Consider the following 21,513-nt stretch of genomic DNA (forward strand, 5'->3'; position numbering starts at 1 on the left):
AATCACTTGTATAGGTGACTACTACCAGAGTACAAAGGAGATTGTATTTGGAGGAAGTAAATCAGGTAGAAACTGAGGATCACATGAGAGATTAAACAGCACCTTTTCTTTCTCTCTTTGTAGTAACTGTCCAAGATAGAAAAAAATAAAATTGCACCTAAGGCCATTTCTTTAACTTGGGCTCCAGAGATTTCTTTAAAAGAACTTGGTTGGAATTTTTTTCTTCTCTGTATGGAGGAAATTAATAAAAGATCAGACTTTGGGGCAAGTGTGATTTTGATACTGTGTTTTATAGATGCCATGAAGTCTAATTCCATCTTGGGTATTCACAGAAATCCCAGTTCCTGCACCAGTTGCCGCATGGATGTATCTGAGGGCAGATGAGAGATCTAAGGCAACGTAAGTCAGCAGGACTGAAGGTGTTGCACATGAACTGCTGGCTTATAGCAAAGTGCCTTCAAACACATTGAGTTAGCGGCCTGTGACGGTGTCTAGATGGACATGGGGAAGAGGAGCCCTGGCAGCCATCAACAGAAGGTGGGCTGCTGGCTGTCCCATAGGTGCTAACAGCCAGGCTGCCCCTGCAGGCCAGCGCTGCTCAGGGGCACACTTTAAGGAACAGGGCACTGTGAGGGGAGCAAAGGCCTGGCTTGTCCCAGTAAGCAGCATCCCGCGTCCACTCTTCCTGGCAATGCCCTGCCAGCTGATGTCAGTCTGACACTGTGGCTGAGGGGAGAAGAACCCCCATGCACCGCTGCATTTCTTAAAACGTTTCTAAAAATTAAGTGAAAGGCATGAACCTTCAGAAATCCCCGAATTTCACAGCAGCACAGCTTCTCCGCCATGGTGCACTCCAACTTGCCCTAGATTTGGAGCTCCTCATCCAGGTAACCCTTCCCCTCTCCCCCGCCCTTGAACGTACCAAATCTCCCCAAACGGCCCCTGCCCTCTCCCAGGCCATGGCACTCCCTGCTGGGCCTGGGCCTTGCCGGGAGTGCTGTCCTCTGGCACATCAGAGCTTCCCTTTGCTAGGGGGCTGTCCTGCAATGGGGCTTCAGGTTCAGGTCCCTGCTTTCCCAGTTGGCCCGGGGGTTCATGCTGCATGAACCATCATGCCTGTGGCCCCTCTGTGGTGATGCGGCACCCGGGCCCCAAGGCTTGCGCTAGCGGAGCTGCTGGAAAACACGTGTTCGTGCAAAACGGGGCACCTGAAGTGGTGTTCTGCAAGTCTGGCAAGTCAACTGTAAACATGCTCCTTGTCACGTCCTACCGGAGTCCTGCAGTCAAAATATCTCAGTGCAAAAAAGCGAGCTCAGCCCACCTGAGTTGCAGGTGTGGGAATTCACCAGGTTCAGTGTTCTGAAGGGCACTGCAGGTTTCTTGCTATACAGATACCACATACCTCGCATAGTCCCTTCAGACAGAGGTAATGGGAGAATACTGAGTGAGCCACTCATGTTCTGATCTATGCACAAAGACTGACAGTGCTAACTGGGAGCAGCTGAGAGCCCTGGTGGCTAAAGCCACTTTAGCTCCAGTTTGTCATGAGGCCTCTAGTAAAAGCAGTTACTATTTCCAGGCCCTGGATCCTTCCTTTCCCTGGTTAAGGTGGCATCTTCTCCAACCCATCTGGTACTGCTGTCAAACTGGGGTTTATCACAAACTTTCTCTTGCCAAAACTGGGTATGTTTTACTTTTGGCAGGGCTGGCATAGGAAACTCTGCTGGCTAATGCTGCAGAAACACACTGGGGTGTTCAAAGCTCCATGTTATTACAGGCATTGACTGTATAGCACATTTCCTCATATTTAGGGACTTGTAAGGGCTCATCCAAAACCCCCTGAGACTCTCCTTCCCTTTGATCAATTGGTTGTCCTAAATCTAAATTACAAGTTCTTGGGGAAAGGGTTTAGGAGGATATTAAAATGTCCCTTTCTTGTGTTTCTGTTATAAGGGAAGGGTGAAGAGATTTCTAAAACAAGGGAACTTGCGTGTGACCGTTTTCCTAACCACTGCCGGATTCATGGCCTCGCCTCCACCACTCCTGCTTCCTCCACATCCAGTCCTGATGCACTGACAGATGTTTCATCAGAGCAGAGTTCAGAAGAGCATCTGGAGCTATGCAGTTTGGCAGAAAAACATCTGCCAAACATTGTTCACTCACTGCGGTCTCTGGACTGGCACAAGAGCAGGGTACCTCTGACCACTAATGGACCTGCTCCCAAAATTACAGGTTCCTGCTCTTCCAGATTAGTCACTCCACATTCACGAGTGCAAGCTAACCAGCCGGCAGTGAAAACATGGATGTTGCCCAGATGCAAACAGGCATTTCTGGAAAGGACCTAGTGGATGTGGGAGACTAGAAGTGCAACTCTTCTGTGATTCACATCCCTGACAAAGAGGCAGTTGTGTTGCAAAATACTCTGCACTGGGTCACTTTCTGAGTGCTGAGCAGATAGATAAGCACTTGTAGCAGCTGGCAGAATAAAAAGGGCATGTTAGGGCTATAGTGCATAGGGCATTTATTACGTGTAATGGGCCAGAACAGCATGCTGGGAGACAAGTATATATGTATGTTAACCACCTGTATGAAAGTGGCTTTTTCTGCAGAGCACTACCTCCCAAGCTGAAAATGACTTGTGCTTTGCACTCCATATTGTGAAAAAAAAATTGGATTATAGAACACCTGAGATGGTCTCTGAGAAGTTTGACAGTTACATCTGTGTCTCGTGATGCAGCCAAGTGGCATTTCATGTTTAAAGTATTTCCAACATGATGGTACATGCAATTTCTCCTGCTCCACACTACCAGGACACCAGGCATTTGGTCAACAAACCACTCTTTACAGTCCTATTAGACTACAATACTTTGTTACATAATGTATCAGTATCATTCCATCTGTCTATCCAGTGAAAGGTGACTTGAACACACAAGTTACACCACTTTGTTGCCATGATAAACTATTCTAAAACAGTATTTTGAATGTGCACTCTTTACCAAACACCAAGTGAAATATTCTCTTGGGTGCCTGTGCCCATGAAAAGCTTTGAAAATAAGAAATTGAATCTTGGGCCTTGGGGTGGGTTGCTTGTTTGGGTTTTCTCCCTCCTACAAAATATGGATCTTTACATCTATATGGTATATCCCAGGGCTGTGTGTACAGCTCATTTCATTAATGCAAGAATATCTCTTGAGCTCTTCAGGTGGAAGCTGTGGGAAAACGATTATAATTAGCTGGATTGTAAAATGATCCCTTTGAAACCTATGCCATAATCCTAATTCCAATTGAAAGGTGAGGTTGAAATGGTTCTATAATATCATAAATCTCCTTAGGCTTCAAGACTTTACTAGGATCTATAGCATTGCAGCATTTTGTTGTATAGCACGTAAAGCTGTTGCATCTTTTATATGAATTACCCTATCTGTCCTTGGAAAAGGAATTTAAAAACATGTTTGATTTTAAACTACGGACCCTTTGGGAAAGAGCAGAAAAGAGAGAAAAAGAACACTTTTGGAACCACTTTCCCTTGACTTGGGATCAGCCAGCATAGGCAATAATGAAGGGGCTGCAGGACTGCTCTCAGCTATTATTGTGCCTGGCTCGCTCTCAGCATGACTCACTGTAGACAATATATAACACCACTTGCAAGGGGAATGAACAGTAAATACTTGTCCCTGGGATTTTTATTTTTTAATATCTTCCTTTTTTTTTTTTTTCCTGTGATTTGTATCCCTTTATCCTTGCCCATGTGCTATGTAAGCTTCTCAAATCTGATGTCCATCATACTACTCCCCACTGGTAGCAGCAAGCCCTTCTGCTACTGTAGGGTTTACTTTGCAGAGCTTTACAAGGAGAGGCATTATTAGGGAACTGTATTAACCTAGTAGCACAAGGTTGCTCCAACACATTCCCTTTGGTTTTCCTTTTCTCGGGGGAGGGGTGGCTGCTATTCCAGTTAAGTGCATCTCCTGTTTTGCTGTAGAAGCCAGGCTACTTAAGAAGAAAACCTTGGGGCTAAACAGGAGTGCAGCCAAGGGGGTCAGGAGACGGGTTTAAGGATTATACTACATAATTAAAAGCTCACTCTGAATACGCTTCCTGGTACCCAGTGCTCAAACATAAAACCTTTTTAGGTAATAATTCTTGGTCCTCATTTGTATTTAAGAGATTTGTAGGTTAAAGTTACCACACAGGTAGTGAGTCAGGAATACCAGAAACATCACAGATTATTCATTTAGACTATGAAAAGGCAACACCTTCCTAAATTTGCCCTAGACAGTGAGAACTGTGGGTAAAATAGAAACAGATGAACATTTGCTTGTTTTTGTGCAATGTCCTCTGGGTGCAGCTGATGTAATATTTCATCAGCTTTCTAGATCCAAAAGTGGCAATTCCTCTCCCAAAGTGTTTTGCTATTAGAACTGGGCCAAAACATTATTCTATCAGGTAAAACCTGGGAGACTGAAGACCCACAATCGAGTTTATATTGTGCTAGCTCAAAGGAAGACCACTGTATCTTCAATTACTCCTAATTGGCTGGAGCCAAGACTAGAATTGAGGTCCTCCATTGTTAATATTCTAGGCTAGTGTCCTCTCCATCAGCCTAGAGAGTACAAGCACTTGCTCTCCATCCATCCCCTATCCCAAACCAAAATGACATTAAAACCAACAGTCCTATAGACTCCTGCATTCATAAATCAGCATATTCTGACATTTCAGTCAACTATTTTAACCAAGTCTGAGCAAGCTGCATTAATTTAACTTTCATTGTCTAAAAATAGGTCCTAGCAAGATGTGGGTACTAAAAAAGCTAGAAGCAATGGAAAGGAGGAGAAAATACTGATCTATTGATGCATGTATTGATTATATCCAGTGTGAGTAAGCACTTGCCTATCCAATGCTATAATGCCAAATAAACAAATAGGTTAAGAATCCAAGCAGCACATAGTGACTGTGTGCTATAGTGTGATAAATACCCAAGCATGAACAGGCATAATATCAAATTTGTGAAGAATTCATTTTGTATGTTTCACCTGATTTTCCACCAGCATTATCAGGGTTTTATTTCAAGAGGAGTTGCAATAAGCCACAGCTTATTCTCCATACAATCATATATTTAAATCAGATGTGGCTTGGGTTGTTTGGGTTTGGGGTTTTTTTGACAGAAAACTGGCCCTTCTACTACTTTAACTAAATCCCAGTGTACTGTAAATAGGTCCCTTGTCACACACATAACAAAATGAAAAGAGGCACCAAATAATTAACTTGCTACTACAGACAGAAACGTGAAGAACTTTGCCCTTGTAGTCAGCACTGCCTTGTAGTTTTGATTAAGCTCATGTGTTTGAATCAGTGCCTAATCTTTTCAACTAATTACTGTCTAGTCTCTGCCTGCTTCTAAGTACTTTTCATTCCTTAAAAATCTGTTGTTTACAACCATTTCCTTGTTCATTTTTTAGGAGAACAAAAAGTAAGGAAAGGCTTTATTGCCTGGGTTAGGTCTAGATCACATATGTGAAGGAGAAGAGAGATTCTACTAGACTTTATTCAATATGATGTTACAAGAAAACAACAGTTACAGCTGACAAACCATTACATCTTTCATAATACAGACAAATTACAAGGTGTAACAAATAATGTGTCATTTATTTTATTGTACTGCTTACTATGCTGTTCTTCTGAAGTGTGTGTATATATATATATATATAGCTATATATATATAATTACATTAACATTGTTTTCATGTACCAGTCCTCCCCTTTTTTTTAAAAAAAGAACACCCCTTACTGCACCATACAAAAATTCACGTGGAAGCTGGCAAGCAGGGATTTTGTATGCAGCACCACTGAAATGCATTTTCAGGGATGGGAATTATTAGTGCATCCTTTACCTTTAGATTTTTTGCTTGTGTGAAAATGCAAGGCAGTAACATAGTCACTCCACCTAATGCTGGTAGGGGAGAGTATTGTTATGCTGATTAATGTAATTCTGTTTATATGATGTCTGCATTTTGCTCCCCAGTCTGTACAGCCTAAACATTTTATCTAACAAAGATTACATACCCAATAATATTCACAGATGAGTATTTTGCATATGAGCATATCAGAGCACTGACTACACATTCGGTTGCGTGCACTGACACTGAGCACACAGGAGTGCACGTCACTCGCTGACCCTCCCTTCTCCCTCCAGGAGTCTGAAGCACAGAACTCCTGCACACTAAAGAGAAAGTGAAAATGCCTGTGCCTCAGTCTACTGCAGACTGAATTTTCAGTGCCACATGTACTGACAACTTCACCTAAACCATGCTTCGGATTAAAAACAATAAGAACTAAAAGGATCCAACCAGTCTGAGGCATCATGTGGTAATGTAATGTTGGCACTATTGGAGTGTCTTGACTGGTGAGGTGCCTGCTGGGTGAAGATTAGACCTGATCTAATCCTCATCTGATCTTAATCTAGCAGGAGTGAGGACAAAGTCATCTCCAGCTGATTGACTTACGAAGTCAGGTTTTGTGGACTTGAACTTGTAGGGCATCTCTGTATTGTGTAGACCGTCTCTATCACCATCTGCCCTTCTCCATTCACTCAATATTAGATCTCATGCAGTTAAAACTTGTCCTCCCACTATTATCTGCCTAGTACACTTCTTGCTCTGTGGCTGCTCTCCCCTCTCACAGCAAAGCCACATCCTCTAAGTATCATCAGGAAGGATCTACTGGGGCTCAGACAAGCAACAGGAAAATGAAAGTGATGCTGCTGCCAGCTATTGACTCTGAGTGAGTCCCACAGTTTCTCAAGGACTGTGCCCCAGAGACTACTGGTCACCTAGGCCAGCTTTTGACAGTTGATCGCAGGGAACATTACTGGCACCTGCAGCACACCTGGAAGGTGAGGCTACTTCTTCTTGTCCCTTTAAAGATTCTGCAGGGAACCAATTTGGGAAGGATGAGAGAACAAGATGGTAACTCATCCTCGTTGAAGCTGTCTCGAGAGCACTGATGGGGTTTAAACAGTCCATTCTGCAACACTGAGAAGAGTTGTGGTGAAAACCCCACTTCTGCAAGATGCTGGAGAGGTGGGCTGGCTGTCAGGGGGTCCTAACACATGGGTGTCAATTGGGCTAGCCATGCAGGTAAGGGCTCTGATGGAAGGAAGAAGAGGGAAATAAGGCTATACCATCAGTTCCCTGGACAAAGGAGCTTCTACTTTCTCAAAAAAACCTTGACACTTCCCAACAGATCTGATGGCCCAGAAGAATAATTTGCAGTGCTCATGTGAACAGTACCTTCTTGCTAAACCTGAGTCCCCTTGGTGCCGGCAGAACATCCCCAGGGCCTAGAGCCTCTGCAGGAGAGCAGCAAACCCAAGGCACTACTGGCAACTGGGGTGCCGAGGAAGTAAGTAAGAGTTCCTGGTCACTCCTTCATTGATCAGCAGCTCATAACCTCGCTACTGCTAAAATCAAGTTTAGTATTTAGGAATCTAGATATTTATGCACTTTCCTTCAGGCAATTGAGTTCAAAGATATTTGGATCGACTTTATTTCAGTGGTTTCTTAAAAGTGTTAATGGGGCAGAGAAGATAATCTCACATGCACTTGTGTACACACACACACACACACACACACACACACACACACACCCCCCCCCCTTAAGCAAACACTGTACATGAGTCACTGTGGATAGTAATGTGCTTGGCTTGTGGGAACAGTTGGGGAATTATTCTATATTAAACCTTCAGATGTTTAGTTGAGCAGTGTAATTGCTTGCCTCCCAATTTAAGCTGCCAAATAGAAGCATCTATGAGACTACCCTTATATTCCTAATTATATTTCCAAAAGCTCTTCAGACTTTTGCAGCAAGTTTTTTTTCTAAAAATAGCTAATTTTAATCATCAAACTGCACACAATTTAAGTAGCAAAGATAATGTATAAAAGACTTTTCTCTTACAAAAGAAAGAAACGTGAAACCCAAACAAACCACGTCTAAGGCAGTTTCAGTGTGTGATAAATTCAAAAGTTCTGTGGTCACTTTTTCCCCCTCATAAACACAAGGGGAAAAACTGCAGTAAGATCTAAATAGGATTGTGACTGAAAGTGGGTTTCAGATGGCTTTTACCAGATCCCAAAAGAGAGGTGTCATGGGGGAAAACTGTCTTTTAATGGCTTGAGAGTATTTCCATGGTTCAGTTCTTTGACAGCGTAGACTCATATCCTAGTTCATTAAGAGGCCTTTCGTAGCTACTTGTGCATTCAAGGATTTGTCTTATTGAGTTTTTTTTCTTATTAAACACTGCTGGAGTTTAATAAGATGGCAGTAGCACAAATCCTTTTCCTCTCCTTTTAAACACTGAAAGTTAACCAAAGTGTTAACACACTTCTTAAAAATGTAATTCAATGCATCCAGCAAACAAAGGATGTCAAATTTATGTGCAGAATAATATTGCCTAGCAAGAGTTCCTAAATGTATCGGGCTTCCTTCTCTAAAATCATACAACTTAGTTTCTTGGCATTTGAATGATTAATTCAGAAAAGCTATCTAAAGACAGAGCATCTGTTACTGCCTTCCAATCAGCTTGGAATACCTATGGAAAATAACTTGATGGGTGCTTTGGTGTGGAACAGCAGATAGTTTGGGAAAAGGAAAATTCTCCACTTTGCTTTGCATGTGGCAAAGTATCAGAGCAAGATTTAATGGCTTGTTCAAGAAAAGGTTTTCTGTACCTTAGTATCTGCCTTGAATTAAACAAAACAGTTTTATCATTTCTGTTTTCAAGAAAACATTCCAAAAGGTAAATAGGGTGAGGAAAAACACAGAGATGTTAGCCAAGACCCATTAAAAAAAAAAAAAGTATTCCCAAAGGGAATAAAACCATAAAGAATTCACTGTATATGTCAGCTGCACACATCTCATAATTTTTGTTTTGTCTTTCTTACAGGCATATTTTGAAAAGGGGCATGCTACATAGCCTAATCAGAGTAACCAAATTCAGAGTACTGAAGTAAACATGCAATTATTGCCATGTTTTTAGAATGTATCTGAATGGTCTGAAGAGATAATGAAAAAAGAAATAAGCCAAGAACACTTTAGGAATAGTGGCAAGGTGTTGTAATTGTCAACTGATCAGACAAGTTGGGCTTGCTCTGGCAGAAAGCTTTTCCATTGGTTGCAAAATATGCACAACTTTCAAAGAAAACACACAGTCCCTCAAACCACCATTGGCTTTTTTCTGTGTAAAGTCGTTACTGAAGAAGTGTGAATGCCAAATGTGTTGTCTTAATGTATTTAAGACATTGCTGGTGAAAGCATAAAAATGCTTACAAAGATGCAGCGCTGCAGTGGAGAATCAAACAAAATCATACACAAAAGACTGAAAGAGTACATGCCATCTATCAGTAAGCAAAAGCTTAGTCTTTACATAGTTCTCTGAAATCACAAGGTATCCAAATACGTGCAAGGTTTTAAATAAATTGCAGGGAAAAAACAGTGTCTTGCCAGCTTCAGTTTTCTTTTGAATGAAGTCCACTGTAGAGAAAGAAAGGAAAACAGGCCGTGACTCCTTCCTGGTGTCAGCCTCCTCATTATGTTTGTGTTTCCCTCCTTCAAACTGGTAAATTTAGTCCTGTAAGTGAACAATATAAATTATAATAAGCCTCATGAACTACATTTTTAAATTATTCTTTTACTTGGTAAAACATAGGTTAGTCCAAAGCCAGTTATGAAGACACTAGCCTAGAGCAAAGGACAGACAAAGAATTTTTATAGCTGGTACCTCAAGAAAATTAATTTAAACCACCCATGTTTTCAGGGTCATTGCCCAGGGTGGTATATCAATGTATATTCATGTATCTCTGCTTCCAGTGCTAATCTTCTGAGGTGCCATCAGCACTCACATTCTCCATGGCAATTATTTGCAGCTATAAATAGACAGTTGGCTCTTCTAAGGTGGTCACACCTCATACATGCAAAAGAAGGTTGCTAAACACTGATATAGCTCCTCTTGCCTCCTTTCTCAGTCCCTAATGATTACCTTCACAGCAATGCTTGCAACTAGTTTATGAAAAGGTCTCTTCAGGCTTGCTTATTAAGAGTTTTTTGAGGTACCTTGGTGTACGTCACAAACATTTCTGCAAACACAACCAGGTTATGGAGCTTGTTGATGTCCTGCATTTTAAAAAAATTCACCTTTATTTTGGTGTTTTTCTATTGATAAGCAGACAACTAAAACCTCTCCTTTCATATACCAAAAAAATACACGCTATATCTATAGTTTTGGTTACGTTGTCTTCCACTCTGCTGATGATTCCTGTTTGTACAAGCTCAAAGCAGTGACTGGACTTGCAAGAAGGTACCATAATGTTTTGGAGATTTACACAAAACAGTAGGCAGGTCGAGAATGTGAGAAGCCCGGCTTTAAAACAAACTATCCAACAACTGAAAGAAGAGCCAGCTGAAGGATAAATGAAGGCTAGAGGGACTGGAGTCATTGGAAGGATTTTGTAATTAACCTACTTAACTCTTAATAAATGTCCAAGTAGAATTTGATGCCAAGTACTAAAGCGAGACTTTCTGAGAAATTCTGTAGTTTTCTGAAGTTCAAAATATATTCATTTTGTAAGGTTTTTCAAGACCAAGGCTTGTTACAGACCTGCTATGTTTTAAAAATATTGTTGTAGGAAGACAGTTGGATATGGAAGAATTTTAGCACTTAAGAAAAAGAATACTGAAATATTAATTGAGCATGGAACTGGTTTGTATTTGCATGTCCTAAAACTATTCAACTCAAACTGGATGCAGGTGCCAGTGAATCCAGTCTAGCCCTCATTTAAAAAGGAAGAGAAAAACATGGCATCAGTTTTGAACTGCAGTTTCAAGCATAACATTTTCACTGTAGTTTTCATCAAAACAGCCTAATCTCTACACAACATCTAACTCTCATAACTTCTAAAGTTCCTGTCATGGTTCTTGAGAGCTCTTCTTCTGCCCTTTAAGTGTCAGAATAACTGAACTAGATTAACAAAAAACTATTCCTAATGATGCATGGCAGTATCTTGGTCCCTTTTGCAGCTTGGTCTGTCATCTCTTGAATCCTGCTTGGGTTGTTTCCTAAACTCTTCTGGAGTTTATGTGGAATGTTTATTCTATGTTAAAGTCCCAATTTCCTCAGGGTCCAGGAGCTTGGCTGAAGCCCCAATATATCTTGTTTCAAGGGATACATTAGAGATGATCCATCTAGTTTACCCTTAATAAGCTTAAAAAGAAAAGCAGTGTTTGGAACATGCAGACATTCACAAGTGTTCAAGGGTGAAACACTTGTTGACAATATTCCATGCTTCTTTCCTTCAAAAGCACTTTTCAGGATGACCTTTTTGGAGCGCCTCCTTAAAAAGAAGCAACTAAGCTCCCAAAGCTCCTTCCAGTGTGGGGCTTGCATTTGCCTGTGAAGAATGTGAAATATGATAAGCAGAACAGAAGCATTTCCAGAATCAAGCCCTAGAATATTAAAAAGCTTATGTAAAAATGAAGAAATTGACAGCTGCTACCATTTACATTATGTGATCTTTGATGCAGCAAACAAGCCTGGTGGTTAGACACTGGGAATATATAACATTTGCATCTGAACCCCTCATTCATGAAATGTTTATTGTCAATTCAAAAAGGAGTAAAATCACCAAACAGGTGAAATCCCTGTGCCCTTGTGGAATGTCAACCTATGTCTGGGCAATAGGCAACAGAGGTCTACCTATCCTGAGGCAGAGGACGAAAACGAACACAGATATGCCACAGATATCTAATTGCTGTGCTGTGGGACAGAACTCCTCTTCACTTTTGTTTTGTTTTGTTTAAGATGACACATCAATCAAACACCTCCTCTAACTGCAGGCAGAGGAGAGTGTCTATTTGTCTGCAGCAGAAAATCCAAAGCAAAACAAACACAAAAATTTAGATTGGACTGAACCAATCTTTTTATTTAAAAAGGGATGAATTGAAACATCAGTTGTTCACACAGCCAAGATCTGAGGTAGGACTCTCCACACAGTGCTGCCATTCAGGTTCTAGATGGCATAGTGTTCCATGTTTGCATTTTTTAAGACACATTTTAGAAATATCCTTGCTTAGAATTTAATGCATTTTCCTGATCATACAAATCAAAGGTTTGCCTGATGACTTGGCAGATGGTGTTTATGGCCTCTGGTCACAGCTTTGCTTATAAAAGTGTAATTGTTAAATGGAATATTTACAACTTGTGAGTTCCCAAGAGCAAAGCAGGGTTCTTCCAGATCTACCTTAAAAAAAAAAAACCCAAACAAAAGCAAAACCTGAATTTTCTGCAAACAAAAGCAGAACCTGTGAAAGACTGCCTTAAAAATGAACTCATATATTTTCACCAAAAGTTCAGATACTTTTGTTTTTCATAAGATGTCAACTAAACCTAATGGAAGATTACAAGCAAGTTAATGATGCACTTGAAATATCAAGTGACCTAAATCAAGTAACTCAACAGTTATCTAGAGAAATCATCTGCTGCATACACCTTTTTTGTCCCAGAACCCAAATGGGATAAAATAGGGTGTTAAACCACCTTAAAAATGGCAGATGCCAAGTTCAGAGTGCTGAAGCTGTTGATGTTACAGTGGTTCTAGGAAGTGATACTAAAGCTTGTAATTTAAACATTAATCATGCTCTCAGACATGAGGCAGAGGAGGGTGACGAAATACCAAGTATTTTTCTTTATTGTAATTAGCAGAAGAATGTCCTTTCCTATCAAAAAGCAGATCACCAGTTGTATATGTGCTCTTTTTGCATCAGCATTCTTCTCTAGGTGCTTTTAATTTTTTGTATAAATTATCACATAGGGTGGAGCTGTGCTCACACAGAGTCTCTAGCATGCAAATCACATTCATAGTGCAGATCTATTTATGTGATAGCTGATTTAGCATTATTTTAAGAGTGTTCATTCTGGAACACCAGATTTAACATAAAAATGTGAGCTGACAACTGGAGATACCATATTCTCTATGAGCTGAAACACCAGGGTATTTTAGATCATCAACAATATTCTTTCTGCTTCTCCTTCCACCACATATGCACATACCACAGATCCTGTTCATCCTCTCTAAAGAAAAGTATACTATTAACAGGTGATTTTCCCCCATACCTTTTCTTCCTACATTTGATACAGAAGCCATTTTAAAAAGCCAACCAAACATTATCAATACTATTTGCACTCAGATAATATCTACATGCAACTCGTTGCTATAAATATTAATTAATTGGATCACCAATACCCATAATGCAACGTTATTTTGACCTACATGACCTATGAACTAGATATTTTTTTGATTCAATTTTCTTAAAACCCACTGTCAGCATCATGTGATGGAAGAGATGAAAAATGAAAATGAGCGTTCCTGCTGTGCAAGTGAGTGACCTGTGGGAGACAGCTCTGCCTGCTAGGATTTTTACAAGTACTATCAGACACAGACCAATTGATTAGATCATCTTATACCTGCCACCAACTAGGCTCAGGAGACTAATTAGATAGAGTATTGCCTGAGCAGCCACCCCATTGACACCTAATTTGCTCAGCCAAAGCCCTTGGGGAGAACCTATTTTCTCTGCAGTTGCACTTCATGCATTTGTGATTTGAGGCATAAGCAAGGAGTACTTCTTCACTCTTTTGAGCAAACTGAGTATATAAGCCTTTAAGTGCTAAATACAAGCAGACAAATTAAATCTGGTCAGCCTCCTATAAATTCTTTTACACAGACACACAGACACAGACACACACACACACTTTATATCTGTGTCTGCAGGATCTGTGCGCAAATGCGTACACAAAAGTGTACACAGGAGTCTGAATATGTTGAAAGTACAGGTACATAAAGGCTTTTCTATAAACATATGCTTTTAAAATATGCAATGTCACACTGTACAGAGCTCTGCCTTTCACAGGGAAGTTTTACTTTTGTGAGATTTAAAAGACATGCAATCTTCTATTAGATGAAAAATAAATGATCTGCAGTATTGTTAGCTCAGGCTCTGAATTACCCCATGGACAAGGCTCAGTAGACTGCTGTCTATAAAGCTGCTCTGTGTATTTTCAGAGGTGTTAGTTCAAAGACTAGCTCTGTTGAAAGCTTTTCTTTGCTGGACTATGCCTTGTTTTTGGCTTCCCAAGGAACACTGTTCACTAGGACTCATTAGAAGATTACTAAAATTGCTTTCTGCTGGGCTTCAGTTTTATCTAGTTATCCATCACCCAAAATACACAAGAGAGGCAAAATACACAAGGAGAGATGTAACCTCCTTTGCCAACTACACTACGAATGTGATTTCCAATCTTTTTCCTACGATCAGGCATAACTTAATGAAGAGGAAACATCCTCAACTTCCTCTCCTCACCTGTCACATCTTTTCCAATTAATTTTATGTTTCTTTAGTAATATTTAATCCCATTTAATCTTTAAATGCCACCTCTGGATTATTTTGGCTGGCTGTTATTCTTTCACAGATGCAGTACTGCATGGAATACTTAACACATTATAATAATACTTACTTTCAGTCACTGAAAGTAAACCACATTTGACAAATACATAACAAAAGCTTTACCCTTTTTTTTTTTTCCTGTTCTTTTTTTCCATGTCTTAGTTACTGCATTGGTACTGTTACAGACACTGGATTTCTCAGACTCTATCAGTGATGAGAACTGCTATATATTCTCCTCCACATTTCCAATGTATGAATCGTTAATACAAACTGCATATGGACACGTTCCTCTTTTAAGAATTCCTCTTCACATAAAATAATTTTTCACAGACGGACTTTGCCTCTAAGCAGAGCCCTGTGACTTCAAATACAGGTGTTTGCATTGAGGGGGCGACTGCAGTGTCAGGTGAGTGTGAGGGTATGACCCTAAAAGAAGTGATTGCTAGACAAGGACTGTAAGCTAGCCAGAAAATAAAAACTTAGAATCACAATTGTAATGATTTTATGAGTATGCATACATTAAATAAGTGACATAATGTCTGTCTTGTTAGGGAAAAACCACAGAACATAAGTCCTGACCCTCACTATATGTATTTCATTCACTTCTAATGATACTTGATAACATGATTGATTTCACAGTTGATTTGTAGGTATAGTTTTGAGTGGCTGTGGTAACTTCCAAATTATTTTTCTCAGAGTCTTTTGCAAAAATTCTTTCCTACCCTAGCTGCCCACAGCTGAAGTTTTTTCTTTTGAGTTGAGAACAAAGTCCACAAAGCCTTTTACAATTACCATTTGAATAAGGCTTCACATGATAAATCGCCAGGACTGAATCTACTGCATGTCTTCTAGTTTTTGAGAATAAAGCACAGCCTTCTGAGTGAGCTCTGGGAAAACTAATGCTTCAGATGCAGATACTACAGAAATAGCAGTGCTACTGAGCTCAATATAGTTTGCAAGAAAAAAACATAGAAACCTTATTGAAAAAGAAAAAAGCAACAAGAAGATCAGAAAAACATTAGTGCTACCTGTTTGCAAGAACTTCTCAAACCGCTTCTCAAACATACTTCTCAAACCCAACAAACGGCCAAATTCTTACACCCTCCTGCTTGTTTTTCCTTTTCCAAAGGCTTCAGGATTCAGTATGTTATTTACTTTTTTATTGGCCTTAAGATTTGTCTCCTCTGAAATCCAATCCTTATATATGCATAAATTTTTACTCATTATATCAGTAGAAAAACTGAAGGAGGTAACACAAAGATTTTTTAGATTCCAACACACAAGAAACCCAAATAGGCCCTCCCTCTTTTTTTTTTTTTTCCTTTTCTGATTAATGTGATGGATCTAAATTGCTGTGTTTTTGACCCTGATAACTTGCAAAAAAGCCTGCCAAAGAGTCTGACTGAACATGAACTGAAGAAATTGTATCTCCCTGGATCTATAATGAGAGCCTAAGCCTAAATTTTTTGCCAGTGTTTAACACAACGGGATCCTTATCTCAGCTGCAGCACCAGCTCTCTGTTCTGCAACAGATTAAGTAAATTCTATGCCTGAACAAAATCTGCAGAAAGTTTAATTAAAACATCTGAAAGGGGGGGTGGGGGGGGGAGAAGCCTAACAGTTATGGTTGTAGAAACTCAGAAAAGGAAATACCTCCTGGAAGATGACAGATAATGCTCTGGATACCAGGTTTGTTACTGACTTGAACATCTTTCTGGAGGAAAAGAGCAACAGGAAATGTTGGTGAGAGATTTCAGCCTGGAGGAGACTGAAGGGGGATCTCATACTTACAAGTATTTAAATGGCGTATGTCAAGAGGATGGGGTGACACTTTATTCTGTAGTCTCCAGTGACAGGACAAGGGGTAATGGACAAAAGCTGGAACACAAAAAAGTTCCACTTAAACTTAAGGAAAAACTACTTTCCTGTAAGGGTGAGGGAGCCCTGGCACAGGGTGCACAAGGAAGTTGTGGAGTCTCCTTCTCTAGAGGTTTTAGAAACTTGCCTGGATGTGTTCCTGTGCAACTTGATCAAGGTGAACCTGCTTTAGCAGATGACTGGGCTAGATGATTTTTAGAGGTCCTTTCCAATCCCTACCACTCTGTGATTCTGTGATTTCCTTATTTCACTCTAAACCAAATAGCCAAGGGACTGGAGATGCAACTACTAACAACTGGGTGCAAGTGAGCTGAACTGTGGTACCCTTCCACCGTATCTTATCTTTGTGGCAGACACAGCTGAAGGAACTCCCACTGCCTGCACTCCCACTCCTTATTCTTGCCCTACAACTTGTGCCCTTGTCACCTGTCTTGATAAAACAGTCTGTGGGACTCCCTGCACAATGGATCACTAAAGTATCTGAGATTATTTTCAATGTAGATCTTCTCTTTATCTGGTTTATATCAAACTTATAAATAGTTGCACCAGCACAACTAGTATTGGAAACTGGTGAGGGAGCAAAAAGGAACTGTCTGGATAGGGCTAGCCAGAAATTCATCACATTGTTTTTGCCCGTAAAAACAAAATCGTGCAATAACGTCATTATTTCTCATCAACAGCAATTCCCCAGTGCATTACTCATAACAAAGCTTCACTTTCTAAAGTGTGAAGCCACCTCCCAACTCACAAATGGCTAATTATTTTTCAGGTATCCAGAAGCATGGTGAAATCTGCCTTAGCTGGCCACTTAGGGGAGCAGACGGAAATTGTTGCATAATGACCTACTAATTAAAATGGAAGAAAGCCATAATGAAAAGATCTGGGAATATTCATAAGATTGCCTAATAAGGATAATCTCCTGTACATATTTCAAGGGAGCAGCAAACAAGAGATGGTTGAGAATCCACATCTCTGACTGGAAGTTCCTTGAATTTTTTGGGTTGGTTTTCATTTTCTTTAGCAATAATTTTTTTAACCTGCCAACATATCAAGGAGTTGTTTAACAGTCTGTGAAGCTTCAGGTCATATTTAACCAGAGTTCAGAGACTTTGGAAGGGATACAACAGTATGTGAATCTTTATAAGTCAGTATCTAGCCTTGAATGAAGAATACAACCCTGAAGTTCAGGGACAGCAGATCAACTATGCCCTAATCCAAATACCACGAATGAAACTTATTGACTGCCACTGTCAGAAATGATGGTCACTGTTATTTAACAGTGTTATTTATCAACTTGAACCTAAGCGTATTTCTTCTATCTGAGGCACAACAGCTGGCCAACTAAAAAAACAAATGAGATGACGTGCCTGACCATCTCCCTGCTCTCCCTGCCATCTAACAAAACAAGAGAACTTGTTTAGAGAACTTACTCAGAAATTTATTCCTGGTTTTCCCTATCATGGCTTTTATCCCTAAAGGAAAGTCTGCTGGAGGAAACAACATAGGATAGATGAAATGTCTGTCAGATGTGTCATTAACATTCACCTCCTCTCAAAAATTAAGTGTTGAAGTATCCACAGGTACCTAAAAATGGGGCATTTTGTATACATGTGACTGCTAGTATTAGCGAAGTTACTTCTTGAAAGATAAGTGCTCTTGGAACAAATGTAATGCTTCTAGTGTAATCTGTGCAAAGCAGACATGGGATAGTCTTGAAATGGGTGTTGACCACTTTGCTCTGGCTTACAGAAACAAAGATTCCTTGGAATTTAAAGATACTTCTGCAAGGAATTACAACACTGTAAACTACCCTAGTCCCCACAGATAAATGCTAGACATTAAGAAAACAAAATGTCAATGTTTATAATTTTAAAAATCATTATAGTAACCTAAAAATACCTACAGGCATCTTGGAATTAGGTTATGTTTGTTAGTTCTTTGGAGAAAAGAGAATGACTGTTCAGATGCATAAGGAAGAAGAAAGAGGCATGGGTAAACTAATTATAAAATGTCCATTTCTCACCTGTACTTTAATTCTTGTTAGTGCTTTTCCTAGAGCACAGAATTTTTAATTAATCAAGAATGTGGAATGATCAATGCCTTTGTTTTAGATTGACAGAAGAGACATCATCGCAGTTGCATTGTGGATAGCAAAGACCCTTCTAGCTAAACACCATCTGTTTATACATTCTGTTTGCTGCTGTGGCTTTTCAGAGACTGAGTATCATACCAAGGTGGTCATGTCAATTAAAAAACATTTAAAAAAATGTATTTTAATACATTTAATACCTCCTAAAAAGGAGAGCATTGCAACCCTTAAGCATGTATAAGATTAGACATAAAGCAGACCTCACATGCTGAGTGAGATGGATCTTTCCCACAATTATAGTGTATTGAATTATTGGGAAGTTTAATAGACATATTAAAATTTTGGAATATATTTCCAAATACCATTATGTCCAAAGCTCTTAGGCTACGTGTCCACCCGTACCTGAAGCATTTCTCAGCCCAACAGTTCTTAAGACTAGAATGGGGAAGGGGAGAAAGCATCTCAGCTGAGGAAATGCAGCAGTGTCTATATGTGATTTTGCTTGCCCTTCCGCTCATTCACCATAGGCTCTGCTGGTACTTACTGAATACTGGTATGCAGAACTTTCACCTACACAGTTCCCACTTGGGATTCTTGCTGAAAATCTATGATACTAGAAATAGTTATTGGCAACTTCAGGCCATCTGCTTTTTTTTTTTCCCTTCCAGTTCCATTTTTACATACAAACCCATATGGAACACTGAAACAAAAATACTCCCCCCGTGAGGTCTCTATGGCATTAAATGGAAAAAATGTTCCAGAATTGGCACCTCTACGGAGTATAACTACAGCAATGAGGATGTCCTATCTAGTGAATAACGAGATCACAGTTTGGTAATTTTATTTCTCAGAGCTCCCACTCTGGCTGTGGTAAGAACCTTTCTACATGGATGACTGAGATGTACATGGATGGGAAAACCATCATGAGGTACTTCTCATACACACAACTTTTAGAAACCATGCAGCATCCACATCATTTGAAAATCAGGCCTCCTTCAAAAACTTACAGAGGCTTCTCCCCTCCTTCTAATTGTGTTTTGAAAGATTCATATATTTTTAAAAAGCAGTCTTACACACTTAAGAGGCTTCATCCATGTGGTAGAAATAGTGTGGTATGCAAAGACATGGTAAGACAGAGTACTAAAGGCTTTTCTTTCATTGCCATAAGCATCAGTTTTCTTGTAACTGCAAGAAATACTTAATTTTTTTTTTTTTTCTGAAGCTCCGTTATAAATGTAAAGTTTTGCATAGCTCATTTAAACTTTTTAAATGACACAAAGTCATTTCAGGAAAGCCTTTCAACAAAGGTGGCTAGTCCTTTTTAAAGATTTCACATTATCTGAAGCTTATTTTCACTGCATCCTTTTACCTTGGCTGCTTCCCAAGTGGGTATAAGTTAATTAAATAGGTTTTTGACCCTTTAACCTTCCCTATAAACTGCATCTTTACCTCACTCCATTTAAATAAATGTAGCAGAATATGTATTTTTACAGCTGTGGAAAAAACCAAACATGTCTATTAAGCTTATTTCTAAGTCAAAGGAAAGCAACAGCCAAGACTCATGGATGATTTTAATTAAAACAAATCTGGGTGGGCACATTAATTCATTTACCGTGGCTTTTCTCAAACTGAAATTTCTCTAGCAGTACTGAAGAGCACTGCACTCAGTAAGTCCTCATTTGTTCACAGCAACTGAAGTTCAATCCACTTGATTAGCTTGTATTCATTTCATAACTCATGTAAAGTGTAGCTAGTCTCCCTGCAAAATATCGAAGACATGAGGCTGAAAACGGTTATAGGAAAGGAGAAATAAAGAGTAGAACAAGCATGATGGAGCAGTGGAACAGGCTGCCCAGGGGGGCTGTGGAGTCTCCTTCCTTGGAGGTCTTCAAGACCCGCCTGGACATGTTCCTATGTGACCTGATCTAGGTGAATCTGACTCTCCAGGGGGGTTGGACTAGATGATCTCTAAAGGTCCCTTCCAACCCCTACCATTCTATGATTCTATGATCTAACAGATGGACAGATAATCACAATACAGAATGGCACTCTGCATTTCTGTAACAGAGATCTGTCTCTAGTTATCTGTCATGGTTTGACGTGATAGCCTTTTCTGGTAAGGGGCAAAGGGCTGTAAAGATGGCTCCTATAAGAAGTTGCTCACAACTCTCCCCAGCTCAGAGCCAGACCCACTTCTGGGGCTGAGCCAATTAGATGCCTCCACGATCACTTTTTAAGAAGAAGCCAGAAGAGGAGGTTTCTTCCTCCCTCTTCTTCCTTCTTCTGCCCCTTCTTATTCTTCTTCTTCTACTTCTGGCTGGTGGTGGTGGAGAGTAGGAACAGTGAGAGAAACAACCATGTGGACTCCAAGGTCAGTGATGAAAGAGAGGAGGAGGTGTGTTGGAGCAGAGACTCCCCTGCATTCTATGGAGAGAACTGGTGAAGCTGAGATTTATTTTCATTTCTTTAAAGATCCCGCATCAGTGGTAGAAACTCGTTTTGACAATGACCCCATATCAGGGGCAGAGACTCATTTTGCTAAAGCTGGCCCTGGACCAGGGGCAGTGATTCACTTCATTAAAGGCCCCGAGTGAGGGACAGTGACTATGGCCGGAGGAGGCCATGTCCCGTGGGGGGGACCCTACCACTTCACTGCAGACCCCAAGCCAGGGGCAGTGATTTTCTTCTTTAAAACTATGGCTGGAAGAGGCCGTGTCCCAAAGGAGGGACCCTTTATCACTATGGCTGGAGCAGGCCGTGTCCCAAGGAAGGGACCCAATATCCACAGCTGTAACTGTGGGGAGGAACCCACGACAAAGCAGCTCATTAAACTTATGCCCAGAAGAGGCCTTGTCCCGAGAGAGGGACCCCGTAACTGCAGAAACTGCAACAGTGGTGAAGAATCCACGCCAGAGATATTCACCAGGGACTGCGTCCTGTGTGAGGGACCCTGTATCAGCAGAAGCCACAGCTGTTGGGAACAACCCACACCAGAGAAGTTTGTTAAGGACTGTGTTCTGGAGGAGGAACCCCGTGTTGGAGCAGGGGAAGAAT

At 40.4% G+C, this 21,513-nt stretch overlaps 1 protein-coding gene across 7 annotated transcripts in view; it reads right to left on the reverse strand.

Annotated features, from left to right (window-relative positions):
* The window catches only part of CDK14 (cyclin dependent kinase 14), a 440,472-nt gene that overhangs the window by 126,701 nt on the left and 292,258 nt on the right, over positions 1-21,513 (reverse strand). For 4 of the 7 annotated variants that reach the window (XM_061996210.1, XM_061996201.1, XM_061996212.1 and 1 more), the window contains one exon: positions 5,542-9,624. The exons of 2 other annotated variants lie outside the window; for them this stretch is intronic. In XM_061996210.1, the coding sequence (XP_061852194.1) occupies positions 9,605-9,624 (20 nt within the window). In that variant the 3' untranslated portion in view covers positions 5,542-9,604. Of the gene's footprint in view, positions 1-5,541; positions 9,625-16,283; positions 16,371-21,513 lie in introns of those variants that run through there. One more of the 7 variants, XR_009818728.1, reaches the window with a different exon arrangement.

This window comes from Colius striatus, chromosome 5 (assembly GCF_028858725.1).
Source record: "Colius striatus isolate bColStr4 chromosome 5, bColStr4.1.hap1, whole genome shotgun sequence".
Lineage (NCBI taxonomy): Eukaryota > Metazoa > Chordata > Aves > Coliiformes > Coliidae > Colius > Colius striatus.